This window comes from Lontra canadensis, unplaced genomic scaffold (assembly GCF_010015895.1).
Source record: "Lontra canadensis isolate GAN:19392208 unplaced genomic scaffold, GSC_riverotter_1.0 scaffold41, whole genome shotgun sequence".
Taxonomy (NCBI): domain Eukaryota; kingdom Metazoa; phylum Chordata; class Mammalia; order Carnivora; family Mustelidae; genus Lontra; species Lontra canadensis.
Window position 1 is genome coordinate 14,127,248 of NW_022631035.1, and position 26,001 is coordinate 14,153,248.

Here is a 26,001-nt window from a genome sequence, read left to right on the forward strand (position 1 = left end):
AATTGGCCTCTCTAACTCTTAATCATTATTGGTTTTTGAGGTAGACAAAAGGCCATTCATTCATTCATTAAATAGTTATTGAGTCCCGCTCTGAGCCAAGCCAAGAACCCAAAAATGAGGAAGACATGACCCCTTCCTTTGGGGAGATCAGCATGAAGCAGGGGAGTACTTTCTAATAGATACTGGCTGCTTTGTTTTGTCTGTAATTGTATTTATCAGTTGAGAAGACTGGTCTTCCCAATGGGTTTATAAACTTTGAAAGCACCAACCGCCTCTAAACATATCTGATATTTTTCAAAGTAGCTGCTATAGCTCTAGGCACATACAGGCTCAATAATTACCCAGTAGGTAGCGCTGAGGTTCTAGAAACAAAGCAGAAGACGCTCCAATGGGCTGAATTTCCCAGCTGAGGGAAGCTTGCATATCTATAGCAAATGATACTAATTGGGCTTTCTCTTCTTCCCAAGGAGTGTCTGATCCCAGAGTGATACTGGACAAGAAAGAGGCAATAGAAGGCGGGATCGTGATGGTCAATTGTTCTGTCCCAGAAGAAAAGCCCCCAATACATTTCACAATTGAAAAACTCAAACTACACTCAAACGGTTTCAAGCAAAAAAGAAAAAAAAAATCGTATGAGCAGAATTTTGTGCTGCTGGACTTCTCAGTGGAGGAGCAGGACCATGTTATATACTTCCAGTGCCAGGCCACCATCTTCTCTGAGAACCGCATGGAACACTCAAGAACCATCAGGAGTGAACTGGTCACCGTGACGGGTCAGAGTCCTACCCTCCTTTTTAAAAATCACTCTTTCTGGTTTGCTGGTTCTCTGGGGAGAAAGGGCCCAGAATTCCGGAAGCGGGCAGGGGCTTTCTGGGCTGGGCTGCTGTTCTCAAGACTGTTCTTAACCACCTAAAGATTATGTTTATTGTTTAACGTGTGTGTGTGTGTGTGTGTGAGAGAGAGAGAGAGAGAGAGAGAGAGAGAAATTTCCCAAACAAAAGTTTCACAAATCATCTTGATATATGGGGCATTTTGGTATTTTCTGTTCCATTCTACTTCAGTTTTTTTTTTTAAAGGATTTTATTTATTTATTTGACAGAGAGAGAGAGAGATCACAAGTAGGCAGAGAGACAAGAAGAGAGGGGGGGGGGAAGCAGGCTTCCTGCTGAGCAGAGAGCCCGACCTGGGGCTTGATCCCAGGACCCCAAGATCATGACCTGAGCCAGAGGCAGAGGCTTTAACCCGCTGAGCCACCCAGGCGCCCCTCTACTTCAGTTTTTTAAAACACTGGTCACGACTCAGGGTAACGCGATGCACTGTGGAAACCACAGCTTTAGTCCAACACGGGTCAGACACCAGGAGGTGGAGTCTGGAGGGGATCGGGAGGGAAGGGCGTCCAGGTCCTTAGCCTTTGCCTCCCACATTTGATAAAGGACTCCCCTCTTCTACCCACCCCTCATCACCAAGATTTTGGACAAATAAACCAATGAGGTGTCCTGAGGCGTGCTCTCTAGAGAGAAAAGCCATAACAGAGGGAAGCCTGCATGTGCATGTCCAGAATGATGGGAGCCCTCAGGCAGCCCGCAGGATGGGACAGGACTCGCGAGCCAGGGAGAGTCAAGGGAAGGCACACTCTAGTGCAGATAGCCTCAAGTCTTATCTACAGGAACCCCAAGGTTTGTCATAAATACCCTCCTGCTTGTGGTATCTGTGTCACCCCCCATTGTGTATGGGTATATGTCCACATATATACAGGGATGATAGTATGTATATATAATATTTTTCTGATTATAATACATGGTGTGGGTTTAGTTTTCAGAAAATAGGGTACAATATAAAGGGTAAAGTGACAATCATTCACAGCACCACTGCTCAGAGAAAATCACTTGTACAGTCCCAGCCTTGTTCTGCTTTATGTGCTCACGCACACACACAACTTTTATTGTGTTCTTCTTCATTTTGACAAAGAAATACAACCTGCCAAACACTATTTTATGACTTTTCCTTAGCAGTATTTTATGGACTTGAGTCTGTGTCAAGACAGACAGACCTTGGTCATTCTCTGTGGCATCTCAGAACCTTATCTTAGAGAGGAACCATGATTTATCTCATTTTTCAAATGATAGACATTTAGATATTTTCCCAGGTTTTTGCAGTTAAAACAATGCTGGAATACACATTCTTAAACTCATCATTTGGGTACTTTCCCAAGTATTTTGTTTCATTATTATTTCTGAGGTTGATTCCTGGCAGTCAAATTGTTGATTCAAATGTTTTGTGCATTTGAAATATTGACGTGTATGGCCAAAGCGCTTCTCAAAATGGTTGAACATTTCCATCAAAAGCGAGGCTGGTGTTTGTTTCCCCACATCCCTACTCTCACAGAGTATTATCTACTTTCATTATTTTTGCCAGTCTGATTGAGACACAGTGATATATCACTGTTCTTATGCTTTATATTTCTTTGGTCTTTACTGAGGTTGAGTGTGTTCTTTGCGTTTATTGGCCTCTCACATTTCCTTCCATAAACTGCCCATTCATATACACTTGGCCCATTTTTACTGTTTCTGATTGATTTGTTTAAGTCCTTTATAAATGAAAGGCATTATTAGCTCTTTTTGGAGTGCTATGCACAAATTTCCCCGAGTTCATTATTTGTCTTTATGATAAGTTTTGCGTGCAGAAGTGTTTCATCTTAATTTAATTGAATCTATCCATCTTTTTCTTTTTGGCATCTGTTTCATGATTCATACCTGAACCTTATTAAAGGTTATTAAATTAGGGGCACCTGGATGGCTCAGTCAGGCTAAGCAACTGGCTCTTGGTTTCAGCTCGGGTCATGATCTTGGTGTTGTGATCTCAGGATCGTGAGATCAAGCCCCCCCTCCCCACCTCTCCTCCCTGTTCTCTCTCTCTCTCTCTCTCTCCCTCTCTCACAAATAAATAAATAAATCCTTAAAAAAATTACTGAAGTAAAAATGCACTTATGTTTGCTCTTACTATTTTAATGTTTTTTTATTTCCTGCCTTTAGATCTCTGGTGCATCTGGAATTAATTAAGATATAAGAAAAAAAAAACCTTTAGTGATTATTATGCTCCTCCAGAGGGTAGTTGTTGAGTGTCCTAAAAGATGGCCTCTCTTTTTTGACTTTTATTCAGGAAAACAGACTATTTTTTAAAATATTTTATTTATTTATTTGACAGAGAGAGATCACAAGTAGGCAGAGAGGCAGGCAGAGAGAGAAGAAGGGAAGCAGGCTCCCCACTGAGCAGAGAGCCCAATGCAGGACTCGATCCCAGGACCTCAAGATCATGACCTGAGCCGAAGGCAGAGGCTTAACCCACTGAGCCACCCAGGTGCCCCAGACTAATTTTTTTTTTTAATGATAGTTACTTATTGTGAATTTAGATGACTTTGCAGTAAAAAAGTTTAATGAATTAAAGTATATCATTCTAAATCTACTTTGGGCATTTTTAAATGTCCCATCTGATTTTGCATAGTTGGCAATCTGTGTGCATTCTCTAACGTTCTGCAATTCGTTTTGCAGAAGCAAAGGTTTGTCCCTACTTTTCTTACCAGCTCCTGAAGATCCCATGCCCTGGCACCCAGCCCATACCTTATCAAAGCGGTGTTTTCCAAACTGCATGAGTCATTAAGTCAATTTAGTCAGTCAAGGCCAACGCTAAAAAAAAACAATAGAAGAGACTAGAAATCACTTTTGAGTGGGGGCATATCGTTATTTAAATGTGCATTTCCACGAAGCAGCACAGTCGTCACTTTTGAAAGCGATGGAATATTTATACTGATGCCATAGTTCCGTGAAGTGGTGTGAGAAGAGCCTAGACAATTCTCTGTGGGCAGGGGCGAGAGTCTGTTTCTAACGCTCTGATTATTTTTGAGGTCGTTTGGAGAAGATTCTGCAGATGAGCTCTAGAGAAGGTGGTTTCACCTTTGGGAAGCTCAAGGGAGGATTGCAATTAAGTCTAAAGATGAGGGGTGCCTGAGTGGCTCAGTCATTAAGCATCTGCCTTCAGCTCAGATCATGATCCCAGCATCTTGGGATCAGAGGCCCCGCATCAGGCTCCCCGCTTTAAAGGAAGCCTGCTTCTCCCTCTCCCACTCCCTCTGCTTGCGTTCCCTCTCTCGCTGTGTCTCTCTCTGTTGAATAAATAAATAAAATCTTTAAGAAAAAAAAAATAGGCCGAAGATGCAAGAATGAGTGAGAAGGGAGAAGTGAGAAGTTACCAGAGCAACTTAGGAGGTTTTTGGGAGGAAAGATTGAATTTTTTTAACTAACAAGGAAGAACAGTGGTTGGCAACAGAAAGCAAAAGAGGGAGGGACCTAAGTGCCTCTTCCCCTCCCCCAGGTTTGAACCTGAGTCCAACCAGGTTGTCCTCTTCTTGTAGAATCCTTCTCTAATCCCAAATTCCACATCAGCCCCGAAGGAGTGATCACAGAAGGAGATCAGCTTCACATCAGGTGCACCATTCAAGTGACCCATCTGATTCAAGCGTCTCCAGAAATCATAATCCAGAAGGACAAGGAGATTGTAGCGTACAAGAGCCATGGCCTCGAGGCCACCTACTCTGTGATGGCCATGGTGGAGCACAATGGCAACTACACGTGCAAAGTGGAAACAAGCCGGATATCCAAGGTCAGCAGCATCGTGGTCAACATAACAGGTAGGGCTCCTGCTGGAGGGTGTGGGAATAAGGTGGGCCTGTGCAGTCACCATGCTAGAATGCAAAATGGCCAGTGAGGGCCAATGCTTCTGCTCCTGCTTGTCTGAATGATGTGCTCAGGTGGGGGTGTCATGCTTAAGGGGGAAAGTCAGTGCACAGTGGGTAAGCAGTTAGCCGTGGTGGTCAAGCATGGAACCTCTGGCATCAGATACCAGCACTGTCACTCACTACTTCGGTGACCTTACATAAGTTATGGAGCTGCTCCGTGCCACAACTCTATGAAATGGGGATAGTTACAGCACTCAACCTGTAGGACTGTTACAGTAACTAAGTGACGTGACTTGCTATACAGCACCTCATACAGAAGAAGCACCCGGTGAATGTGAGCTAGAATGTCTATTATGATATATACCACATTTATTTTTTCTCTGGGCCACGTTGTAGGCTAGATCCCAGACACAGGTTCTAAGACAGGGTCAGGAGTGAGAAAGCATTAATATATTCAAAAACAATAGTAAAAGTTCCCTTTTGTTGAACATGGTATGAGTGGTTTACCTACATTTTCAGTTAATGCTCGTAACAAAGCTATGAAATAGCTATCATGATTCTGCATTTATGAATATGGAAATTGAGGCTGAGATGTTAAGTCATTCACCCTGCAATCACAGGGTTACCAGATGGCAGAATGAGTCATCCCCAGGCCCATTTGACTTCCAAACCTATGCACTTAAAAGTTCTATTAGACTCTTTTTTGCCTTTCCTGGATTTACTTCTCTCCATAGTACCTATTACAAAAGAAATATACTCTACCTCTTCCTGTTTATTGTATGTATCTAGGCACTAGACTGCAAGCCAATGGGAGCAGGGACATTACCTATTTATTCACTGCTATGTCTTTAACTCCTAGAGTAGTGCCTGACACGTAGTAGGATTTCAATACATATTTGTTGGGGGAATGAATGAACATTCTCTCTACCCTCTCTAAGGGCAGAGAGAATCAGCACTTCTTGGTTGCCAAATGAAGGTGTTCATTCATTCCTTCATTTACTAAAAGCCTTCTAAGTGACAAGCACTGAATGTACAGTCATAGGGGCAATCTATAGTATCACAGGTAGGCTGCCAACTTTCCAATGTGGTGATTGGTCTATGTGTCGGATCCTGCTGGTCTATAGCGTGTACTAGCAATTTATCATTGATAATGACAAATATCTTGATGGTACATGATGTTTTTCACTGGTAAGGCATAGTACCTCATTAAAGAAAAGTATTCAATTCAACATACATTGAGTACCTACTGTATGCTGGGCAACTTATTGGAGATAGACAGCTCTAAGGTCGAGCTTTGCTCTTAAAGAATTCACAGACAAAAATAGACCATTCAAATGCAATGTCATGAAAAAGTACAATAACATGGTGGGCATACTGCTGTGAGAGCAACAGGGACCAAGTGGTGAACCAGCTGAGTCTTGCATCAGTCAAAGCAGCACCACTACCCTTTGGGCCAAGCTACTTTAGGAAAGCATAGAGCATCATTGGTCCCTAAGATACTACTGTTGTAGGTGATCACCTACACCCAGAAGTCTGTTTCATGTGGGGTATACAATTCATTCAGTAGATCAGTCTCCCTGGCCCAAGATAGCAAAGTGTTACACTCAGCCTGCCCTTCCCATCCCTTCAACCTGAGTGCTCTGTGATCCTGACCTCTGCCCTTTCCACATGGAGCTAACTGAGCCATACCAGGGCTGGCATGCATCCTCACGTTCCAGTTCTTTTAGGCCTTTGGAAATGTCTCCAGGACCACTTATACATCTGGTTATCCACACTTCTGTTACTATTGAGCCTCACTGTCAATGGCTCTATATAGTGATATTAGCAGCTCACAATAATTTTATGAAGATAAAAGTCATTGAATTAGTCATTTGTCTTTGGGGAGAAATGACACCTTTGCCTCCCCCACCCCTGAAACTATCCACCTTTACAGATCCAATCTGCCACCAGGTGTTGTCTGGTCTCTCAACTCTGTCCTGTCTTCCTATCTTTGTAATCACATCCTAACACTGGCCCTCACACCAGGATTATCTATTGCAGGGGTGTCCTGGATTATCTCTGTTCCAGTTCATTCTTCAACCAGCTGTAGGAGAAGCACTTCTAATATGGCCCCTATTTGATATCACTATTCATGGACTTAAACTCCTGCATGGTCATGATCCTTCACTTTTGACCCCATCCCTGTCCCAACATGCCTCCTACTCTGACCACCCTTTCCCCTTTGGCTACTGAAAAACTTCTGTTGTCTTTAAAGACCAAGCCCCAGATCTCCTTTGAGGCTCCCCCAGGAGAGTCCCATGGTCACACCTCAGTTCCCACCACACTCTGCTCCCATCTTCAAGTCAGCAATCCCTGAAAAGATCTAGCATCTGCCACAACCACTCCGCGTAAGCTCTCAAAAGACCAAGTCTGGGCCTCAATTCACCTTACATCATTGATACTTAAAACAGAGCATGACACATTGTAGGAGTTCAATAAACATTCATTCAGTGAGCAAATAAAAGACTAATTCTGATTAGTCTACGTGATGGGCCTGTCTGCTATATTACATCCTTTACAAATGGACTATTGTTCCCTAACATTTCATTCCTAATTCTAAACCATCTTACATGTACTTCTGCAGGATGGTTTCTACTTTTCACATTTTCGTTTACATATTTTTAAACAGTCATTTCTTTGGGATTCTTGCTACATCTTTTTTTTCACATTTTTTGATATCCACCCAATGAGTTTGTAAGGCATTTTAGGATGTCAATCTCTTTGGTTCCTTTTCCCCACTCCTAACCTAGAGCTTTTGATGGTGCTCTGAAAACAAGTAAGTCAATGATTACATGGAAGGAAGGATGGAATGTGTCTTAATAAAATATAGGTTAATTATTAGGCTACCACCTTACTTGAAGTTTCATTTGATTTTATTGAGGAAACTAGGAAGGCATTGGGGACTGATGATGATGGAAATGATTTCTATAGCTATGTAACCTCAATGATAATGACAGCATTGATTTGTACCCCCAAACCTGTATGGCAGGTAAATTTAGAATCAAAATTACAATTTGATTCCCTGACTTCTGGCTGCATTCTCAAACCTGTAGTCTAAGAAGCTTTCCTAGGAGGAACTTTGGGTCTCTGTTCCTTTCTCAATAGGCAGATAGTGTCAAAAATTACTGACTCCTGGGGCACCTGGGTGGTTCAGTTGATTGAGTGTCTGCCTTCTTTTCTGGTTGTGATTTCAGGATCCTAGGACTGAGCCCCATGTAGGGCTCCCTGCTCAGCGGGAGTCTACTTCTTCTTCTGTCCCTCCTAAACCCTGCTTGTACTCACTTGCATATGTGCCTCTCAAATAAATAAATAAAATCTTTAAAAAAAATTACTGACTCCTTCCTTCTGCATCAAAAGCCAAAATCCTGAGCCAGAGTGCACTTGCTTACACAAAGGACCAAGTCTTCACAGCAGCTAAGTAGTTAATTAGTAATTTCCCAGTATCTGAAAATAAAAACATATTCCATAACAACAAGATCTTGATATATTTCAGGGAATATTTAAACACGGAGATGCCAAGACTTCTTAAAAGTCAACTTCTGTCTTTACTGCTGTTGACATTCAACCTGAATTACGGTACTGGTGACTCCTTAAAGTGGCATAGAATGTTCTAGTTTACAAATTATTCAACCTTGGGTGGCTTCAGGTGTCATCGTCATCGTCATCTGTGGGAAGTGTGGGAGGGATGGTGGTCAGCTGCCACTTCTCCCCAACCTCACACTCTCACTCTGCTTCAAGCCTGTACTGCATCCCTCCTGCTTCTAGTCTGGGCCCCTTCAACTCTGTCCCTTCTCCCTCCAGATAGCTCCCTCTAACACAGTCTGATGCCATTCCCCTGACCCAGACTCTCCATGGTTCCCATTGCCCCTAGGATACAATTCACACTTCTTTAGGTGGTTCCCAAGGTCCTTCAAATCTATAGGTCTTCCTGTGGCTGCTTCTGCTCCCACTATGTTCCAGAATGCCTGAAATTTCCGGTACTCCTTCCTGCCAGGCCTGTTTCGCTGCTTCTGGATAGCTTTGACTGATGCAAGAGTCCTTTCCTGATTTTCTCTTTTCTCTCTATGTAAAGGGGCTGTGGGAGTGGTGCCCAGAAACATCTCACCCCCTTCCACTCATTGGTCTTTCAGAGCTATTTTCCAAACCAAAGCTGGGATATTCCACCACCCGTCTGGACCAGGGAAAAAGCCTGGACCTGTGGTGCTCCATTCCAGGAGCACCTCCAGCCAACTTCACCATCCGGAAGGAAAACACGACTGTGTCAGAGTCTCAAAATTTCACCAGAATCGCCTCAGCAAGGGACAGTGGGACATACACCTGCACAGCAAGCGTGGGCAGGGTGGTCAAGAGAAGCAATGCAGTCCTGATAACCGTGTGTGGTAGGTACATGCTCACTGGCTCAGAGAATCTTGGGATGCGATGGGACAGAGGCTGTTTGTCACCAGCTGCCACCCTCTCCAGGCTGAAGGCAGATCAGACTGAGGCAGGGAAAGAACTTGGGAGAAAGAGAGAATAGTGAAATCAAGAGACCAAACAAGTGGGTATGTTCCCACTCAGAGTACCAGGAGGAGGCAATACAAGGAAAGCATAAATAAAAGTCAAGTTCATGGCTTTATTGTGGCTGCTTGCTGATGATGGGGCTGAGCTGGCAAGATTCTGGCTGCTAGAACAGGCTCCCACTCAGGGAGGAAACATTCCTTATCCAATAGCAAACTTTAGGATCTAAGTTCCTCCTTTTTTATCCATATCCTGGCTGACAAGCAAGCTTAGGTTTTCTGGTGGGCAGAATGTAGGTGCTGGGACCACCTAAAGCCATGCTTCCCAGAGCTGACCGTGCATGCAAAACCTGGTTAGAAGGCAGGTCGAGATGGAGCCAGATTCCACATCTCTCACTAGTGTCTGCCTTGGGGATGCTGGGCCCTGGACCACCCTTGAAGTAGAGGTCTAAGTGAATGTGGAACTCTGGTCAGGCTGTCACAGGCTCTGCTGTGACTCAGTCACCGTCCTTTAGTTTAACCTGTGGCTGTGCTTTATGCAGCCAAGATTTTAGTCTCCACTCAAACAGGGTCGTATTTTCTTGTCAACTCTCTCATCATGGAATTCCAAAGGAAATAATGTAAGAGACAATGGCGGACTTTTACATTTTATAAGCTTTATAAATAAGTGAACTTCTAAATAAGGACCTAGTAGAGTTCTTGCTTCTCGAGGCATGCAATTTACTCTCAAACGAGGCTGAGGCACTGAGGATTTGTTTTCAAATTGAATCCATTCGGGTACTTGTTATAGATCTTATGCTTTTCCTGTATCTTTTCTCAATACAACAGCAACATACAGATGTGTGAGTGTACAAACACATAAACGTGTATTTAGGAAGATGTAATGTTTTTCTTAAATTGGCGTCACCCTTATTTTTGTTTATAGCATTTGCTTCTCCTCTCCCTCGTCACCCCCAATCCTCCCCTCATCCCCACACACATCACCTGTCCATCTTAAAATAGTCCTGTGAAGGTAGATGAGACAGGCAAGTAATTATGGTCAAGCCAGAGAAGCAAAGAGCAGAGTTTGGAGAAGGACCCTCTTGGGCTGGATGTTTTGTTTCTGCCTTCAGTGTTGTTCAAGCTGTTTCTCTGTTATTCTAGAAATGCTCTCCACGCCCAGGATTTTTTATGACTCCAGCTCTGAAGTGATAAAAGGACAGACCATTGCAGTCAGTTGCCAATCTGTAAATGGAACTGTGCCTATTTCTTATCACCTTTTAAAAGCAAATAGCATCTTGGATAGCCATGACATGAACTCGAATGAGCCTGCAGTATTCAAAGACAACCCAACAAAAGATGTAGAATACCAGTGTATTGTGGATAATTGTCATTCCCATAATGAAATGGTCAGCGAAGTTCTGCGGGTCAAGGTCATAGGTAAGTTTCTGTGTGGGGGAAGAAATCTTGTGGTTTGGGGGCTTTACTTCATATCTTCAAAGGTTTGGGGTTCCCCAGGGGTTGTACGCATTAGTGGTTGGTACTCGTGCAAAGGCCCTAAACATGCCATGTGGCAAAGCAGGACCAAGACCCAGGTAAACAGGGCCAGAAAATATCTGGTGGCTCTTGGCGTGGCCAGTGACATCTCTTGGCAGAACCTTTCAGTCGAACTGCTGAAATATCAGAGTAAAGTGTCCCGACGTCAAGAACCACTAAAGTTGTGTTATGGGGCTCCCTTTTTAGAGGAACTGACCACCGTCTCTGAGAATTGTAGACCAGAGTTCTTCTCCGCTGTTGACCCTTGAGGTTGAAGACTCCATCATGTGGAGAACCTGCAGCCATGAGAGCTGCAGACTGTGGTCTCATGGGACTGACACTGTCATACTCAGGAGAAATAGACCTTTGTGCTGGGGTGGATATTTTCCATTGAGCCTCTGACTCTCAGAAGGCCTCAGGACCACCATTGTTTACATCTTTGAGATATTCCACATCCTTTTGTAAAAAGCCTAATAGGCTTCTCCTTCTTCCTCCTCCTCCTTGTTTAATAACTGCCTATCTGCGGGTACCACTGTGGACCTCTTAAGTAGGATAGAGATTCTTGCTTCTATTAATGTATGGTCCAAAAGGAGCCATGTATTTCAAATTAATATCAATATATATAAAGCATCTAATGCTATAGGGCATACAAAAAAAGAAAACATATTATTTTCAATGACATAGCAAGAAACACAGGATGTCCTGATTAAATAATGGAGAAATAGTTTAGTATATTTGAATGACAGTGCAAGTAAGCATAGAAAAAAAAATGCTGCTAGGGAACCCATGATTGTCACATGGACTATCCTTACAACAATGGCGATAGGAATTTGGATCATTTAGCTTGAATCCAAGGACTTGGGTTGGGAGCCAGGTCTTGACAATGGGTCAAGAAAGGGCTGGGTCAAGAAATGGCCAACCAGTTAAATACATGAGCAAAATGTCTCCATGGAATAGTTCAAAAGACTGGGTAGATCAGATGGCTGGAAACAAAAGATTGGGACTGGAAAATCATTGGATATAAACTGAAAATGTGACTGAGCTCAACTGTGAAGGGCATCGAATGCTGGTCTCTAGAGTTGAGAGTTTGTCCTGTGTGCAATAAGAGCCAGAAGAGGAAAGGAGGTCATGAGGAGGATGGAGCTTGGGGGAGATTAATTGGGGGGCTCTATCTCTTAGAAGTGGAGAATTCAGACCTCACAATACCTTAAGAAGTCAATGCAGAGGCCCATGTGAAACTATTTAAGTTGGTTTAAATTGGGTCAATAGTAGCGGCTAACATTTACTATTTATAATATATAATATTATATAATTATATATATAAATAATATATATATTATATATATAAATAATATATATATAAATTATATATATAAATAATATATATAAATAATATAATATTACTATTACCTTGACCATGTGGGCATCCCAGTGTGAAGTAGTCTAGTAAATTATCCCCGTTAATACTTACAATAGCCTTGTAAGACCCATGAAAATGCTATCCTTGCTTTATGATGATGCGGCAAAGGCTTAAGATGAACAGCTGATGGGGAGTGGGGCTGGGAATTGGGGTCGGGCAGCCGGGCTCCTGAAGCTGGTTTGCCACCACCCCACTGTGCTTCAGGAGGAGAGAGACTGCCAAATCAGGCGGTACCCTCCAGGACTCTGCCCTTATGGTTGAACTCCACCCTCCCATCTGGGGCCTGATGCTCTCTTTTGTGGTACTGGCATCTCCATAGCCTGGCCACCCACTGTATGCTCAAGGAGGTGATTCATCTCCTAGTCAGATGTCAGGGGCATCTGGGTGGCTCAGTCAGTTGAGCATCCGACTCTTGGTTTTGGCTTAGGTCATGACCTCAGGGTCGTGAGATGGAGCCCCACATCTAGCTCAGAGGGGAGTCTGCTTGGAATTCTCTCCCTCTTTCTCTCTGCCCCTCCACCTGCTCTCTTTTTCTCTCTCTCTCTCTCTCAAATGAATGAATAAAAAATAAGTCAGATGCCAGTCTGCTGACCATTCCATTCTCACACTAATATGAAGATCTACTTGGGAAGACAATTGAGGATCAGAATTTTGGTAATTAAACTTGGAAATGGTATATGGGAGGAAATTGAGTTCTGCTTGGATCTGCTGAGAATGCCAGGTTGACAGGACTTCCTGGTGGAAACACCCAGGTCAAAATCAAGACCTGGAATTCAGGGGACTAATCGGATTAGAGCTATCTATTTCAGCATTAAATGCTCTATGTTTATGTGTTAAGTGCACGAACAGAAGCTATGATGTAGGTGAAATCACCAAAGAGGAGAACGGAGATGGAAAGCTGAGGACTGAATTTTGCAGAAAGTCCATATTTAAGGGGCAAAAGGAAGAAAAACTAGTGAATAAAGAGGGAGTGACAGGTGAGGAGGTTAGAGAATCTGGGCTAGGAGGCATCAAAGAAGCCTCAGAGGAAGCCACACTGGTTCTGGATGGGAAGAGTGGACAGACTCCTATTAAGGACTGGAATTAATCTGCTGAGGACTCAGGGAGGGGATCGTCAGGGGATCGGGTGACTTTTGCCGTTTCTTCAAAACTGGAGGTGGAGAGCAGTTTCCAAAGCAGAGGGATGGAAGTCAGGTGACAGGGGTATCAAGGTGGGAAATGAGGATGTGAGAGCAGCTGGTTTAGAACATTCATAAAGGAGAAGATAGAAAAACAAGAATAGCTAAAGATAGTGGGTCAAGGTTACTCACAAGACCTGGAAGTGCCATACATCTTTGTAAGCACAGGGAGGGAAATCATACACACACACACACACACACACACACACACACACACTCAACAGGATACAGAGATGAGCTATAGTGTCAGGCTGAGTGGTCAGTAATACTTGAGGGGCTAAGTGAAGGGAGGTGTCTCCAGGAGGCATCGGTTGCTGCCCTTTTGGGCTGAGGGAGGAGGGAGATGTGAAGGACGTGGGATGAGGGTGGTGAATTGAGTAAAAGGCACACAAAAGTAAGTGAAATGATATGATAATTGACTCTCTCTGCTTGAGTTATTTCACTCAGCATAATCTCCTCCGGTCCCATCCATTTGCTACAAAAGTTGGGTATTCATCCTTTCTGATGGAGGCATAATACTCCATTGTATATATGGACCATATCTTCTTTATCCATTCATCTGTTGAAGGGCATCTTGGCTCTTTGCACAGTTTGGCAACTGTGGCCATCGCTGGAGCACTGGGTGTGGTACATAAACAATGAATCTTGGAACACTGAAAAAATAAAGTTAAATTAAAAAAAAAAAGAAAAAAGGGTAAAATTTAGCATAGAAAAAAAAAAAAAAGGCACACACAGCCCCAGTCTCTGTCACAGTACAGCAGGAGGCTGGCCTTAAGCAGTGCTGTGTCGTGTTCTGTCCCTTGCACCTCCCCCATTTCTCAGCACTGTCCCTTTCCCTGCCTTTCAGCCCCGGTGGATGAGGTCAAGCTCTCTATCCTGCTGAAAGAGGATGTGGAGTCTGGGAAGGCCGTTGTGCTTCGGTGCTCCGTGAATGAAGCGTCTGTTCCAATCACCTTCAGTTTTTACAGAGAAAAAGAGACCAGGCCCTTCCACCAAACCACCTCGAATGAAACCCAGGCCATTTGGCACAACTCAAAGGCTAGCAAGGAGCATGAAGGACGGTATTACTGCACAGCCTCCAACAGAGCCAATCGTGTTAAAAGCAGCCCCCAAAGCAACATACTGACAGTCAGAGGTGAGTCAGGGTCTCAAACAGGGGGACCTAGTGTGACCTCAAAGGGTGAGGCCAAGGCCTCACCCCTTGTAAGAGGAGGTGGACCACTGTTTAGCTCATTTCACTGAGGATTAAGAGACCAATGTCCTCCAGGCTCTTTTGTTGCAAATGACAGACACGCATCCAAATTATATGAAAGAGGAATTGGTTATTATAAAAAATTAGAAACTTTTCCCATAGTTGTAATTCCAAATTCTTGGTCAAGAGATACCAATTGGTCCATGTTGGGTCAAATGTCCACCCATGGACTACCTATGGCCAAGGGGATTGGGTCATGCAGAAGGGACATAGGGGAGCCCACACAAGTGGGTAGAAGGTGGTCTCCTAGTGAAGGAGAAGGGCTGAATAGACCCGAAAAAGGAGTCGACTTCAGTCCAGTGGTCCTTCAAGCTGACGCTATAGCAAACAAACAAAAAACACACAAGAACATTTCTGTGCCAGCTGTGAACAGTGTCTTTCAGAAGTAAGATGCTGGTTACAAGGACTATAAAAATCAGTCTTATTTGTTGCTTGAACCTGGTATTATTTCTTGCTGGCAGAGGAAAAACCTGTGTTTGTGTGTGTGTGTATATATATTTTTTCTTCGTTTCCAGTCTTTCTTGCCCCATGGATAAAAGGACTTATTGCAGTATTTGTCATTGGAGTGATAATTGCCGTCTTTATACTTGGGGCCAGATGTTATTTTCAGAAGAAAGCCAAGGGTGAGTACAGTTCTTTCATTCCATTCTGGGAGGTTGCTCTGTCCAGGAAACGGGCCACGGACAGGAAGGGCTTCAGCTTCATGGAGGCCTGGTGCTCTGCCCCACTGGGAACCAAGGAGATATAGCTGAGAACAATTGCTTTTCTCTTTGTGGTGTCACCTTGATAATCGAAGACTTTGGCTTTGGTGGGCAAAAAGCTGTTATTGCCCTTTGGATTTAGTTAGGCACAAATGAAAGCAACTGCTTTCCTAGTTGGACAACCCACAAAAGATGCATTGGAGCGATGGTAAGGGGGAGGTTGTAGCTACGTGTGGTCAGAAGATACTGTTTCATGGGGTTGGCCACACCTAGGCCTGCAGCTGGGACCTGCCCTGCCTAGCTCCCCATCCACTGAATGCCTCCCAGTTGATCTGCCATTTGTGCCATGATTTCTACCCTGTGCTTGAGGTTAACCACACATGGAAAGGAAGCCAGGATCACCCAGACACTCAGGAATCAGTCAGCTAGCATGAACTTAAGGAAAAGGGCACAGCCCCAGTAAATTCTGCATCAATTTCTGTGGAGTACAGCAATTTCTTTTGGAGCTCCAGCGCTGCTGCCTGGGATGGGTGGGGACAGATGGGATGAGGCGGGGCCCTGGGCTTTTTCTAGAACAAGAAAGCTGCAACCCTTCTGGGAAGACAGGCTCCAGAACCAGCCCCTTGCTAAGGTCTCAGGCCAGCTTGGAATTAAGAGAATAAGGACTGATGTAGCCTTTCCTTCTTGGAATCATCTTGAATTGAAGAAAGAGTTGCCTGTTTACCCTTACCTGGTTCCTTGACTTCATCTCCACCACATGCCACTAAAGAAACTCGCTCCTGGCTAAAATAGTCAAAATGTCCATATTTCTGGAGGAAATGATGTGAAATCTCTTGGTATAAGACCAAAAGAAGACCTATTTTGTTTATTTGTTTGTTTTTTTCTTCTTTTTTTGAAGCGGAATATATTTGGCTTTCTTTTCTCTTTTTATGGATGTTCAATCTTCAAGGAAGTCAAATATGGTGGAGATGAGTGTTCTTATCTGATACAAACATGGGTACATTATACTAACTTTGGATTTTCTCTTTCTCTTTCAAAGCCAAGCAGACACCAGTGGAGATGTCCAGGTCAGTGTGTGTATTTCGGAGGGAGGTGGCTGCTCTGTAGACATGCATCAACTAAAGGAAAATTCTGGTCGCTAGACGGTTTTCAGTATCCCCTGGAAAACCCAGAAAAATAAGGGTCTTAGGTGTGAGTAGCATAGGGAAGTGTGAGTGTGCACACATGTGTGTGTCTTTGGCTCCATGGATGATTGCCAACTATCCTTCAATGGGAAAGAGTGGCTTTATTCTGAGGTCATGTCCCTCCTATACTGTTCCTTGTGAGATCCCTTTTTCCTTATGAAATTATACTGGTAATAGATGGAATTTTTAAAATTTGCATAACTTGCAAAATAGAGTTGGCCTTAAAAAAAAAAAAAGTGGTAATATTTTTACTGTTCTTGAAATCCAAAATCCGAAGGTATGGAAAGGATAATTCTGTTTGGAGAAAAACAGTAGCATAGGATGAAGAATTCAGAGGGATAGAATTCATCTTGGCCCTGACACTTTTTTTTTTTTAACAAACACCAAATACCGAATTTATAAAAAAGCTTCACATATTATATATAAATTAAAAGAAATTACACAGATTCCCAAGCAAACTATTAAAAGGTGTCATTTTCATTTCTAGTTTGAGGCTAATATTGACATGTATGAGAAAATGTGTGAGAGCAAATAATACTCTTGATCAACAATAATGAAATCATACATACTACTTAAGGCAAAATATTTTATATTTATAGTAACTATAATGTACAATAATATTCAATTTGGCAGAAATTTATCTGAAACAATTTCTATACATACAAGAATATATTCCTAACAGGTAATTTATATGTAAGTGAAAGTAACAAGGATATATGTGTGTATATATTTGATTAATATAGGATAATTTTGGTATGCCAAATATTTATGAGACGATAGACTATTTAATAAATGGAATAAATAGAATAATCAAGCAATTCTGGAAATAAGTGAAGACCGTCCAAAGGAGGTCAAGAAAACGTTACTTCTTCAGAGCTTGCTACAGTATGGGAGGGCCCTCATACTTATTTTAACAGCAAAGAGTTTTTATTAACCTTCTGGAAAAATGGTTAGTTTTCCACAGGAGAGAATAAAGTTTTCCTCACTTCAGAAAGCTGGTTTTCTCATGATCTTTCCTTGATTGTTTTCGTAGTTTGAAGTTAGAGCCAAAAAAAGTCATATTCTTTCTTTCCTTTTGAAATTTCATTTCAAGGCCAGCAGCTCCCCTTCTGAACTCCAGCAATGAGAAGATGTTGTCAGATCCCAATACTGAAGCCAACAGACATTACGGTAGAGTCGTGGTTTCTTGCTAAGTGTTTTCCCCTAGCTAGCTGCACACTCCCTCACCCCTCTTAGAAGCAGAATCTGTAGGTGACAGAGTTCAACTTGGAAGGGAGGCCCTGTCCTCAAGCAAGGGCACTTCATCTAACCAGTTGTGGAAGGGTGAGCTGATAAGCAAAACAAAAACTTAGGAAGAAAGGCAGAACATTTTACCCTAATCTCACCACCTCCTAAACATGCTGGGGAACGAAAGGTAGAGAATGATTACAAGGTTGCAGATACCCATCCTGGGTTATCGTCTAAAACTTTGAACATGGCCCAGGTATAATCATTATCCTTTTGTTAGAGCTCGAGAGAGCTTGTTATCTGCTGAAGTCATCGGTAAAAGATCTCAGATGGAATTATTTATCACAAGCATGAGACAGTTTCCTTTCAGCTTTTACCAAAACTGCTTTCCATAGTTCTCTGTAGTGGAGTCATTTAAAAGAAAAAAGTGGTACAAGCAAAGAGTACCTGATAAGGCTTGGGGTAAGCTTGGAGGGGAGCCAATCCTGGAGTTCTTAATCCCATCTGGTCTCTGAGAAAGCTCCCAGCAGGGCAGATAATACTATCCCATGCAACTAGTCCTGTCCCAGACCAGGTTGGGGGCAGTTTTCTTTATCAGCAGGTCTGGGAAGAGAACGCTGATGTTCTTTTCTAATTGTGTAAGTGTTCCGCAAAATGAGAATTTTAGGATAGTCCTCTAGCAGAGCGTACTTGAGAAATATATTTTAAGAACTGAGCAATTCTTATAACTACCAAATCATCCACCTTTAAAAAGTGAATAAAATAGCGCCTGGCTGGCTCAGTCAGCAGAGTGTGAGATTCAGTCTCAGGGTGGTGAGTTCAAGCCCCACAAAGGGCATGGAGCCTACTTAAAAAAAAATAAACACATAAACAAACAAACAATAAATAAATAATAAACAGATAGAAGAACCTGGGAATTCCTGAAGTCCATCAAATAGAACAGGAACTAAAGAAAACACACAGTGGGGTATAATCCTTACTAAAAAGTGAATAAAACATTTGTAATAACAAAAGTAATGGACCAGTAAAGAAAACAGAGCAAATATATCATGTAAGAAACTGCATTCAGAAAAATTTGGTGACTGTTTAGCAAAAAGTAAGCATTACAGAAGAAGTACATTTTTGTGGTATGGGGGGGGTCTTTTGGTTATTTGTATTATACGTAAATACATAGTTTAAATTGAATGCTAATATAGACTTACATTAACATAAGATAAAACATGGAGGACATTGGGAGTTGGAGAGGAGAAGTGAGTTGGGGGAAATCGGAGGGAGAGACGAACCATGAGAGACTATGGATTCTGAGAAACAAACTGAGGGTTTTGGAGGGGAGAGAGGTAGAGGGATGGGTGACCCTGGTGGTGGGTATTAAGGAGGGCATGTACTGCATGAGCACTGGGTGTGGTACATAAACAATGAATCTTGGAACACTGAAAAAAATTAAATTTAATTAAAAAAAATAGGATTTCCCCCCACATTTCCAAAATGCAAGAAATACTCTAATTATATTGTCTCTTTGTGGCTTGTTCCACTTTATGAAGTATTTTAGCAATCACTGTAAGCAATTAACTTAAAAACATAATGGAAAAGTCATGTGTTCTTCAGAAGTATTTATGTTATTTATAATCCATAGAATTATTTTTAATAAAGAACAACTTGATGGGGAAAAAAAAAAGTTAAGAAGTTCTTTTTACCCACTGAGGTGGCAGCCTGGTGGTACCACCATTTCTTTAAGCCACGTTCTCCTGCATCCAGCTCTCTGGTTGGAGACAGTTAATTTGCTAGCGTTCTTCATGTTTCTGGTTATAGGCCCACCCCTTTAGAAATAAGCTTCATTTCCAATGAGCTTGCTTAAAGTGAACAATTCTGAATTTTGAACAATTCATAAGCAGAAGTATCTCTCCGTGGAATGATGGGCATGGTTGGTGTTAGAAACTGACCACTTGGGGGTTGGATGGGGCCATCGTGGGGCAAGGAGGGAATCCAGAATCTTCTACGCAGCTGGTGGCCTACTACACCAAAGAGGTTAAACTTGACTCTGTGTGTTAGTGGCACCCAGTTTTTTTTACAAGTTATATAGGAAACTAGGATTTCCGTTGCCACTCATCCTCTTTGTTATTTTTCAACTAGGTTACAATGAAGATGTTGGAAACCATGCAATGAAACCAATAAATGAAAATAAAGGTAATTATCAAATTAAGTTTTTGGCTTTTTTTTTTTTATTAGAAGCATTTATAGAAAAAAAAGACCTCTAGGAAAGAACTAAAACTGTTAAGACCTGGGGATATTGTACCCTCCCCTTCACCCCCCAGGGACCCTGTCCCTGGCTGCTGTATAAAATGGAAGTGGCTGGTCATTTGCTCCAAAGGTGCTATCTTGTGTCTTTACTGGAAAGTAACCTAGGGACCCCTGGGTGGCTCAGCAGGTTGAGCATCTGACTCAGTTTCAGCTCAGGTTATGATCTCAGGGTTGGGAGACTGAGCCCCATGTCGGGCTCCGTGCTCAACATGGAGTCTGGTTGAGATCCTTTCTCCCTCTTCCTCTGCCCCTCCTCCCCAACTTGCTCGCTCTCTCTCTCTCTTTCTCTCTCAAATAAATTTAAAAATGTCTTAAAAAAAAAAAAAAGACAGTAACCTGAATTCCAGGAGGAAAGAGCTGGGTTATACATAACAGGGAACTGTGTACCGGGCACCATAGAAGGATCGCCTTTCTCTTGGATAGTAGAGGTGGGGTGTTTTTTATAATAGCATTGGGGTAAATCATCAAGTTGTACACCTTACACTTACACAAGGTTTCAAGTCTTTTATGCTTCAGTTAGGCTGGAAGGAAAGTATTAAGGGTCTGGGATGGGGAGAGGCACACAGGATACTTCAGGGGTAATAAAAATGTTCTTTTTCTTGAAAAGGGTGAAGGGTACACCGGTACTTATTATTATTATTTGTGTTTTATACATAACTTACAAATATTTTCTGATACTTAAGTATTTAATAAAAATAAAACATACTATAAAAAATAGAAAATATCACTGCTGCTAATGTTTAAAGACAATGAACAATAGATTCCTTGCTGCGGCTTTAAAGCTCGTAAAGAAGGGGCTAACTCATTTTGCAAAAGTCGCTTCCCCTCCGGGGTCCTCTCACAAGAACTAAAGATCTAAAACAGTAAACACCGGTGTCCTCGACCACACATCAGTTTCTGGGCCTGGTGAGAAAGACTGACTCTGAGGCTTCAAAAATAAAACAATAATGTGACTTTGAGCTAAAGACCAACCATTTTACCAGATTTCACCCTAGCGGCCCGACTGCTTTCATCAACTTGTTTTTCGATGCATATGGCTTATGCTCTCGGAGCATTTTTAGGATGGGGAAACCTGTTCCCCATTTCCTGAGATTCTTTCCTTCTTGGAGATAGTTTTCTATGCCTGTGGCTGTGGAATAAGCTTCCAGAGTTAACTGCCATGGCTGATCCTGAGCTTTTAACAATCCTTTCCCTGTAGGAACAAGGGGGGACCTGGGCAGAAGGATACCCCCACGTCCTGGGAAGAGCAGGACTTGTCAGAGTCTTCCCCAGCCTGAGGTGTCCGTCTCACTTGGAATGAATAGCCTTTAGCCTGTGTCTAGCTTCCTCCTCGAAATAGGGACTTCTGCAGTCATTTGAGTGGAAATCTGTAATGCAGGGGGAGGCCCCCGGAGGAGGTTTTGTCTAACTGTGGGGTGCTGTGGTTCTTTTGAGCAGAGCCTCTGACCTTGGATGTAGAATACACAGAAGTGGAAGTGACCTCGCCTGAGTCTTACCAAGGTAAGCACCATTACTGGGGTGATCCCCCACGCTTTGTTCTCTGCTGGGGTATAGACACCAGGGGGAGGTGTGCTGTGACCCAAGGACAAAGGTCCCTTCAGTCAGTCAGACATGCTGGGCATGCCTATGGCGGGAGCAGGGATGCCTGCCTAGGCTTTTGAGGCATTAAATAAATTTCATTCTTATTTATCTCATTATTAATAAGGAGTAGGATTTCCTGAGCAATTAAGTGTTAAGAAATGTATTTGTTGAGAGGCTTTTTGAGGGCCTCACTGCCTGTGTTTGGGCTTTCTTCTGGAGCTATGTTCCTTGCCCATGCCTAGTATCTTCCTTAAAGAGCTGCTTGCACACGGAGCCTGGGGAAATGAAACACATGTTTGAAAGTGGTGAGGGCTTGGCTCTTTAGAGGGACTCTTGGGGAAGTGCTTCTGAAACCAGAGTCCCCTTCTGTGTGAACAGTGGCACGAGCCTCCCACTTCAGGTTTTGTTTTTCTGTGTGCGGTTCTCTCAGGCCCAGCTGGCCTGGGGAGCCCCTGGCTCTGTGGCTCCCTTAGGGACACAGATACAGAGCGGGCTGCTCCACAGAGAATGCCAGAACGTCAGTTGCAGTTGCTTTTTGCCGCCCCTGTCAAAAAAAACGATGCATCTCCTCCTGGCTTTCCTTCACCTTAGCCACCCAGAGCCTTCTTTCCCTGCTGGGAGGCTCTTTAAGGCTATAGCCACACATCCCCCCTCCCACTGAGGCCCAGGACTGCTGCTGGGTCCACTCCACCAGACTAGCCGTGCATAGCATTAGCCAGAGTCCCAGGGCAATGGCATCCCTTTGTCCTCTCTGGCTCCATGAATCCAGAAGAGTTTTGGGTTCCTTCCTGCTTCCTTGCTTAGGTCCTGGGCACCACGTCAGTGGGTGTATGCACAGAACCTTCAGGTGAGGCTGTCCCCTATGGCTCCCGGGCTGTGTGCTGCCCAGTGGGGCACCGTACCCACAGGCCGCCATCAGAATGGCCCCTAGGATTGATGCTGCCCCGTCTGCATGATCACGCTGGGCATCCCACTTGTGAGACTGGACTGGACCTGGGAAGGGTGGGGGTCGTGGCAGGCCTGGAGTTCTCTTCCTCTTTATTTCATTGTAAAGAGGTTCGCTTGTTAACAAAGTAAAGTCCTTGATGGGCCAGCCCTTGTGCAAGCAGCAAATGTTCATATATGGCCCTTCTTCCCGCCCCCCATGGGGGTAGAGCCTGTGAGGGAGCCAAGAAAACACGGAAACGAAGAATATATAGATAGCGTCAGGTGATGGTTAGTGCTCGGAAGGAAAGGGAGCAATGAGATGGCGCGGAAGGCGGCTCTGGGGGCTGGCATTGAAGCTGGGGCCTGCAGGGCACAAAGAAGGTGGCCCCAATCAGAGGAGAAAGGGTTGGGAGGACCTAGGAAATGGGCAGGACAGTGTGCGGTGGCCCAGAGCTTGGCTCATCTGAGGATCTGGAAGGAGGCAGAGGTCGGTGTGTTGTCCCGGGCCAGAAGGGATGAGGGTGGAGACAAAGTGCCAGCAGTGGGTAGGCTGGAGATAGATTTCAGAGACATGCCACCGTGGATGACACTTTATGGCAAGGATCAGGGAGACCAAATCACTACAGGTCTGGATGGACGGTCCCAATATCTGAGATTGGGAGGAACAGGTCCAGTTAGGTTAAGCATGAGATGCCGAAGAGGAGACAGCACGGGGGGCTGGTGCTCGGAACAGAGTCTGGTTCGGCCGTGGCTAAAGGGGCCATAGGGGACTCCCTTCCAGCCTTCTCTGGTCCTGCCAGAGCCGCTACAAATGCCCCTTTGTCACTGTGCATCATGCGCTCAGTTCTGGCAGTAACAGCTTCCTTCCTCTAAAGGGGAATTCAGGCCGGGAAGGAAAGGGGAAGCGTAAAAAGAGGACAGGGCTGCCCCAAGATTTTGCAAATGTGTAGAAAAACCCTGCTGTCCCCAACCCTCCAAACTCCATGGGGTGCTCAAGCTGACAGCGATTGCCCCGGGCTCTGGCCTCATGCTCCTCCCGCGGAGGGCCAGGTCCTGTTCTCGCCTCTGCTGCCTGCTGGGCCAGGACGAGGTGGAATTAAGAGCGCTGGGCCTGATGCCTCAGAGGGTTTGTAGGGAAGACAGCTGATAGAGAAAGGATGCAGGGTTGTGTCCTTGCAAAGGGGTCCATTTTCCTTTCTTTTGGGAATGTTTCCATGTTAGAGTGTCTGGTTTTCTTTTTCTTGTGTGAGGGTGGGGTGGGCTGTAAAGGGAAAAGAAGTCTTAGGACAGGATGACAAGGGGTGCGTTCCTTGCTAGACTGTGCACAGCTGCGGTCACCATTCCCCACGTTGCTGCGAGGGTCTCATGAGAGCTAGAGTGACAGCCATGTGGGTGGAAATGGAGAGTTTTTGGAAGGTACACGTTGTGTTTTCTGGATCCAGCCTCTTGGGTGCTCAGGGACAGCAGGGTAGGGCCAGCCTGGCCTAGGAAGCTGTCCCCTTGCTTTCTCATGGGTGGTGGGTGGGGTGTCCCTAGGGTGGGGAAAGGGCTTTGTGGTTTCAAGGCCAGTGATGAGTAAACTTGATGTGGTCTTGGCCAACCCAGTTCCCTATCCTCAAGGATCCCTCTTCCACAGCTGGGGTGGGGGAGGGGATGAGGCCTGCGTCCAGCTCTGCCTCCGACTGGCAGCCGACCAAGGAATCACTGGGGGATGGAGGCGGGTGGGAAGGAACTTGTTCAGCCCGGTCTGTTGCTTGTTTGCTCTGAGGCTAATTGCTGGGAAAACCCCATGACGTTGAAGCCATCTCTTTCTCTGAGAACAGAGAAAAACAGAAGCCAAAATAAAGCCCCATCCGGAAACATGCCTGACAGCAGAGACAAACAGCTTGTTGGCCTGGGTTACTCATTAGTGGGCAGCTGCAGAGCAGGGCAGGGGTGGTGGAGGTGAGCGGCCAGCCCCGGCCCATCACTGGGGGCAGGCCAGGGGGGCAGCAGGAGGAATTGCTGGGGCAGCTGCAAGAATAGCTGCTCGGCAAAGAAGTGGAAACCACCCTGCCGCCCGGACTGACCCACAGTTACAAGAAGGAAGGGGGTCAAGTGTAGCTCTTGAGTCCAGAGGGTGTTAGTGTCCCCAAGGTGACCAGAGAGGTCTACCAGCAAGCCTGGGGGGTGTGGATCTTACAAGGTGCCCAACCCCCAGGCTTGGCCACCCCACCCCATCCCTCCTTTCTTTCCCCCTGGGCCCGACTCCCATTGTGGGACAGGGTCTGAGGATGAGCTGGCAGGGACCCAGGGCACCTGGTATACAGCGCCTTATACCATCGTTTCTCCCCGCATTGTCTGCTCCACAGCCCAGGGCTCCTGAAAGCTCTGGGTCCAAGTCACCTTTTCCCTTCCTGGTCCACAGCACCCAGCACAGAGCAGGTGTTAGGATCACACTGAATGCGAGACTCACCCAGGCCTAACACGGAGCAGAATCCCTTGGGGATGTGGCAGATCCCCAGGAGATGCAGAAATCCCTGGAGCCTCCCTGTGCACCCCCAAATCTGGTGCCATGGAGGGAGTGTGGGGAGCGGGGTGGGCATCTCTGCTGGCCTCTTAGAAGAAAGCAGGTGTCCTAGCAGAGGGGTGCTTTGTGGCTCAGCCACCCTGGTGAGTACCAGCTCCTGTTTGGTGTCTTGGTGGAGTCATATGAAGCCTTCTGCAAGGGCCTGGCCACCCCAAATGTCCCAGACTCACCTGCTGGGGGATCTGAACCGCCCCTCCACCCCCAGCCTTCCTCCTAGAACCACTACCGTTCACCATTCAGTGTCTGATGAAGGACCATGGCTTTGATCACCAAGATCTAAAACCTCAGGGAACAGGCTGGTTATACTAATACCTTCCTCAAGTTCAGGGGTTTGAGAGGGCTAGAGACCCTTGCAAGGACATTGACTGGTGCCTTCATTGTCCTATCAAACCTCTATGCCTCCAGGTAGCCATGCAAGGCCTGGGCCCGAGAGGTGCACCCAGAGCTCCGGGTCCACCAGGGATACAGTCTTGGGGACAGATAATGTTGGTGTGGTCATGGGCAAGTGTCCCCAAAGTGCTGTGTGAGCACAGGGGTCCTGTGTAACTGCCCTGGGCACAGGGAAGGGGTGAGCATGTTAGGGAGTGGGTAGGTGTGTGAGGGTGTGTGAACCGGTGCGGGAACAAAGCTTGTCCTGGGACTTGGAGGATGAGGAGGAGTGGGCCAAAGAGAAAGGGCCGTGTGGGCAGTGAGGGGACACACTTAGGGTCGGGGGGCATTCCTGGAGCCTAGTGAGTAAAGGGCATCTTGGTGCAGTTAGAGTCCACGGGCGTGGCCCAGCCAGCTGCCGGCCACCAAGGAAAACAACAGCCATTCAGTACAGAGGACGGTCAGGAAGCGTCTTCCCCTGTCGGGGGTTTCGTTTCCGGATCCGTAGAAGGA

General features: G+C 45.0%; 1 protein-coding gene across 2 annotated transcripts in view; it reads left to right on the forward strand.

Annotated features, from left to right (window-relative positions):
- Window positions 1–26,001, forward strand: part of PECAM1 (platelet and endothelial cell adhesion molecule 1) — a 58,429-nt gene that overhangs the window by 16,054 nt on the left and 16,374 nt on the right. For both annotated transcript variants that reach the window (XM_032870837.1, XM_032870838.1), the window contains 10 exons: window positions 468–773; window positions 4,409–4,684; window positions 8,902–9,150; window positions 10,411–10,686; window positions 14,228–14,515; window positions 15,148–15,255; window positions 16,373–16,400; window positions 17,611–17,687; window positions 19,875–19,928; window positions 21,480–21,542. In XM_032870837.1, the coding sequence (XP_032726728.1) occupies window positions 468–773; window positions 4,409–4,684; window positions 8,902–9,150; window positions 10,411–10,686; window positions 14,228–14,515; window positions 15,148–15,255; window positions 16,373–16,400; window positions 17,611–17,687; window positions 19,875–19,928; window positions 21,480–21,542 (1,725 nt within the window). The remainder of the gene's footprint in view (window positions 1–467; window positions 774–4,408; window positions 4,685–8,901; window positions 9,151–10,410; window positions 10,687–14,227; window positions 14,516–15,147; window positions 15,256–16,372; window positions 16,401–17,610; window positions 17,688–19,874; window positions 19,929–21,479; window positions 21,543–26,001) is intronic.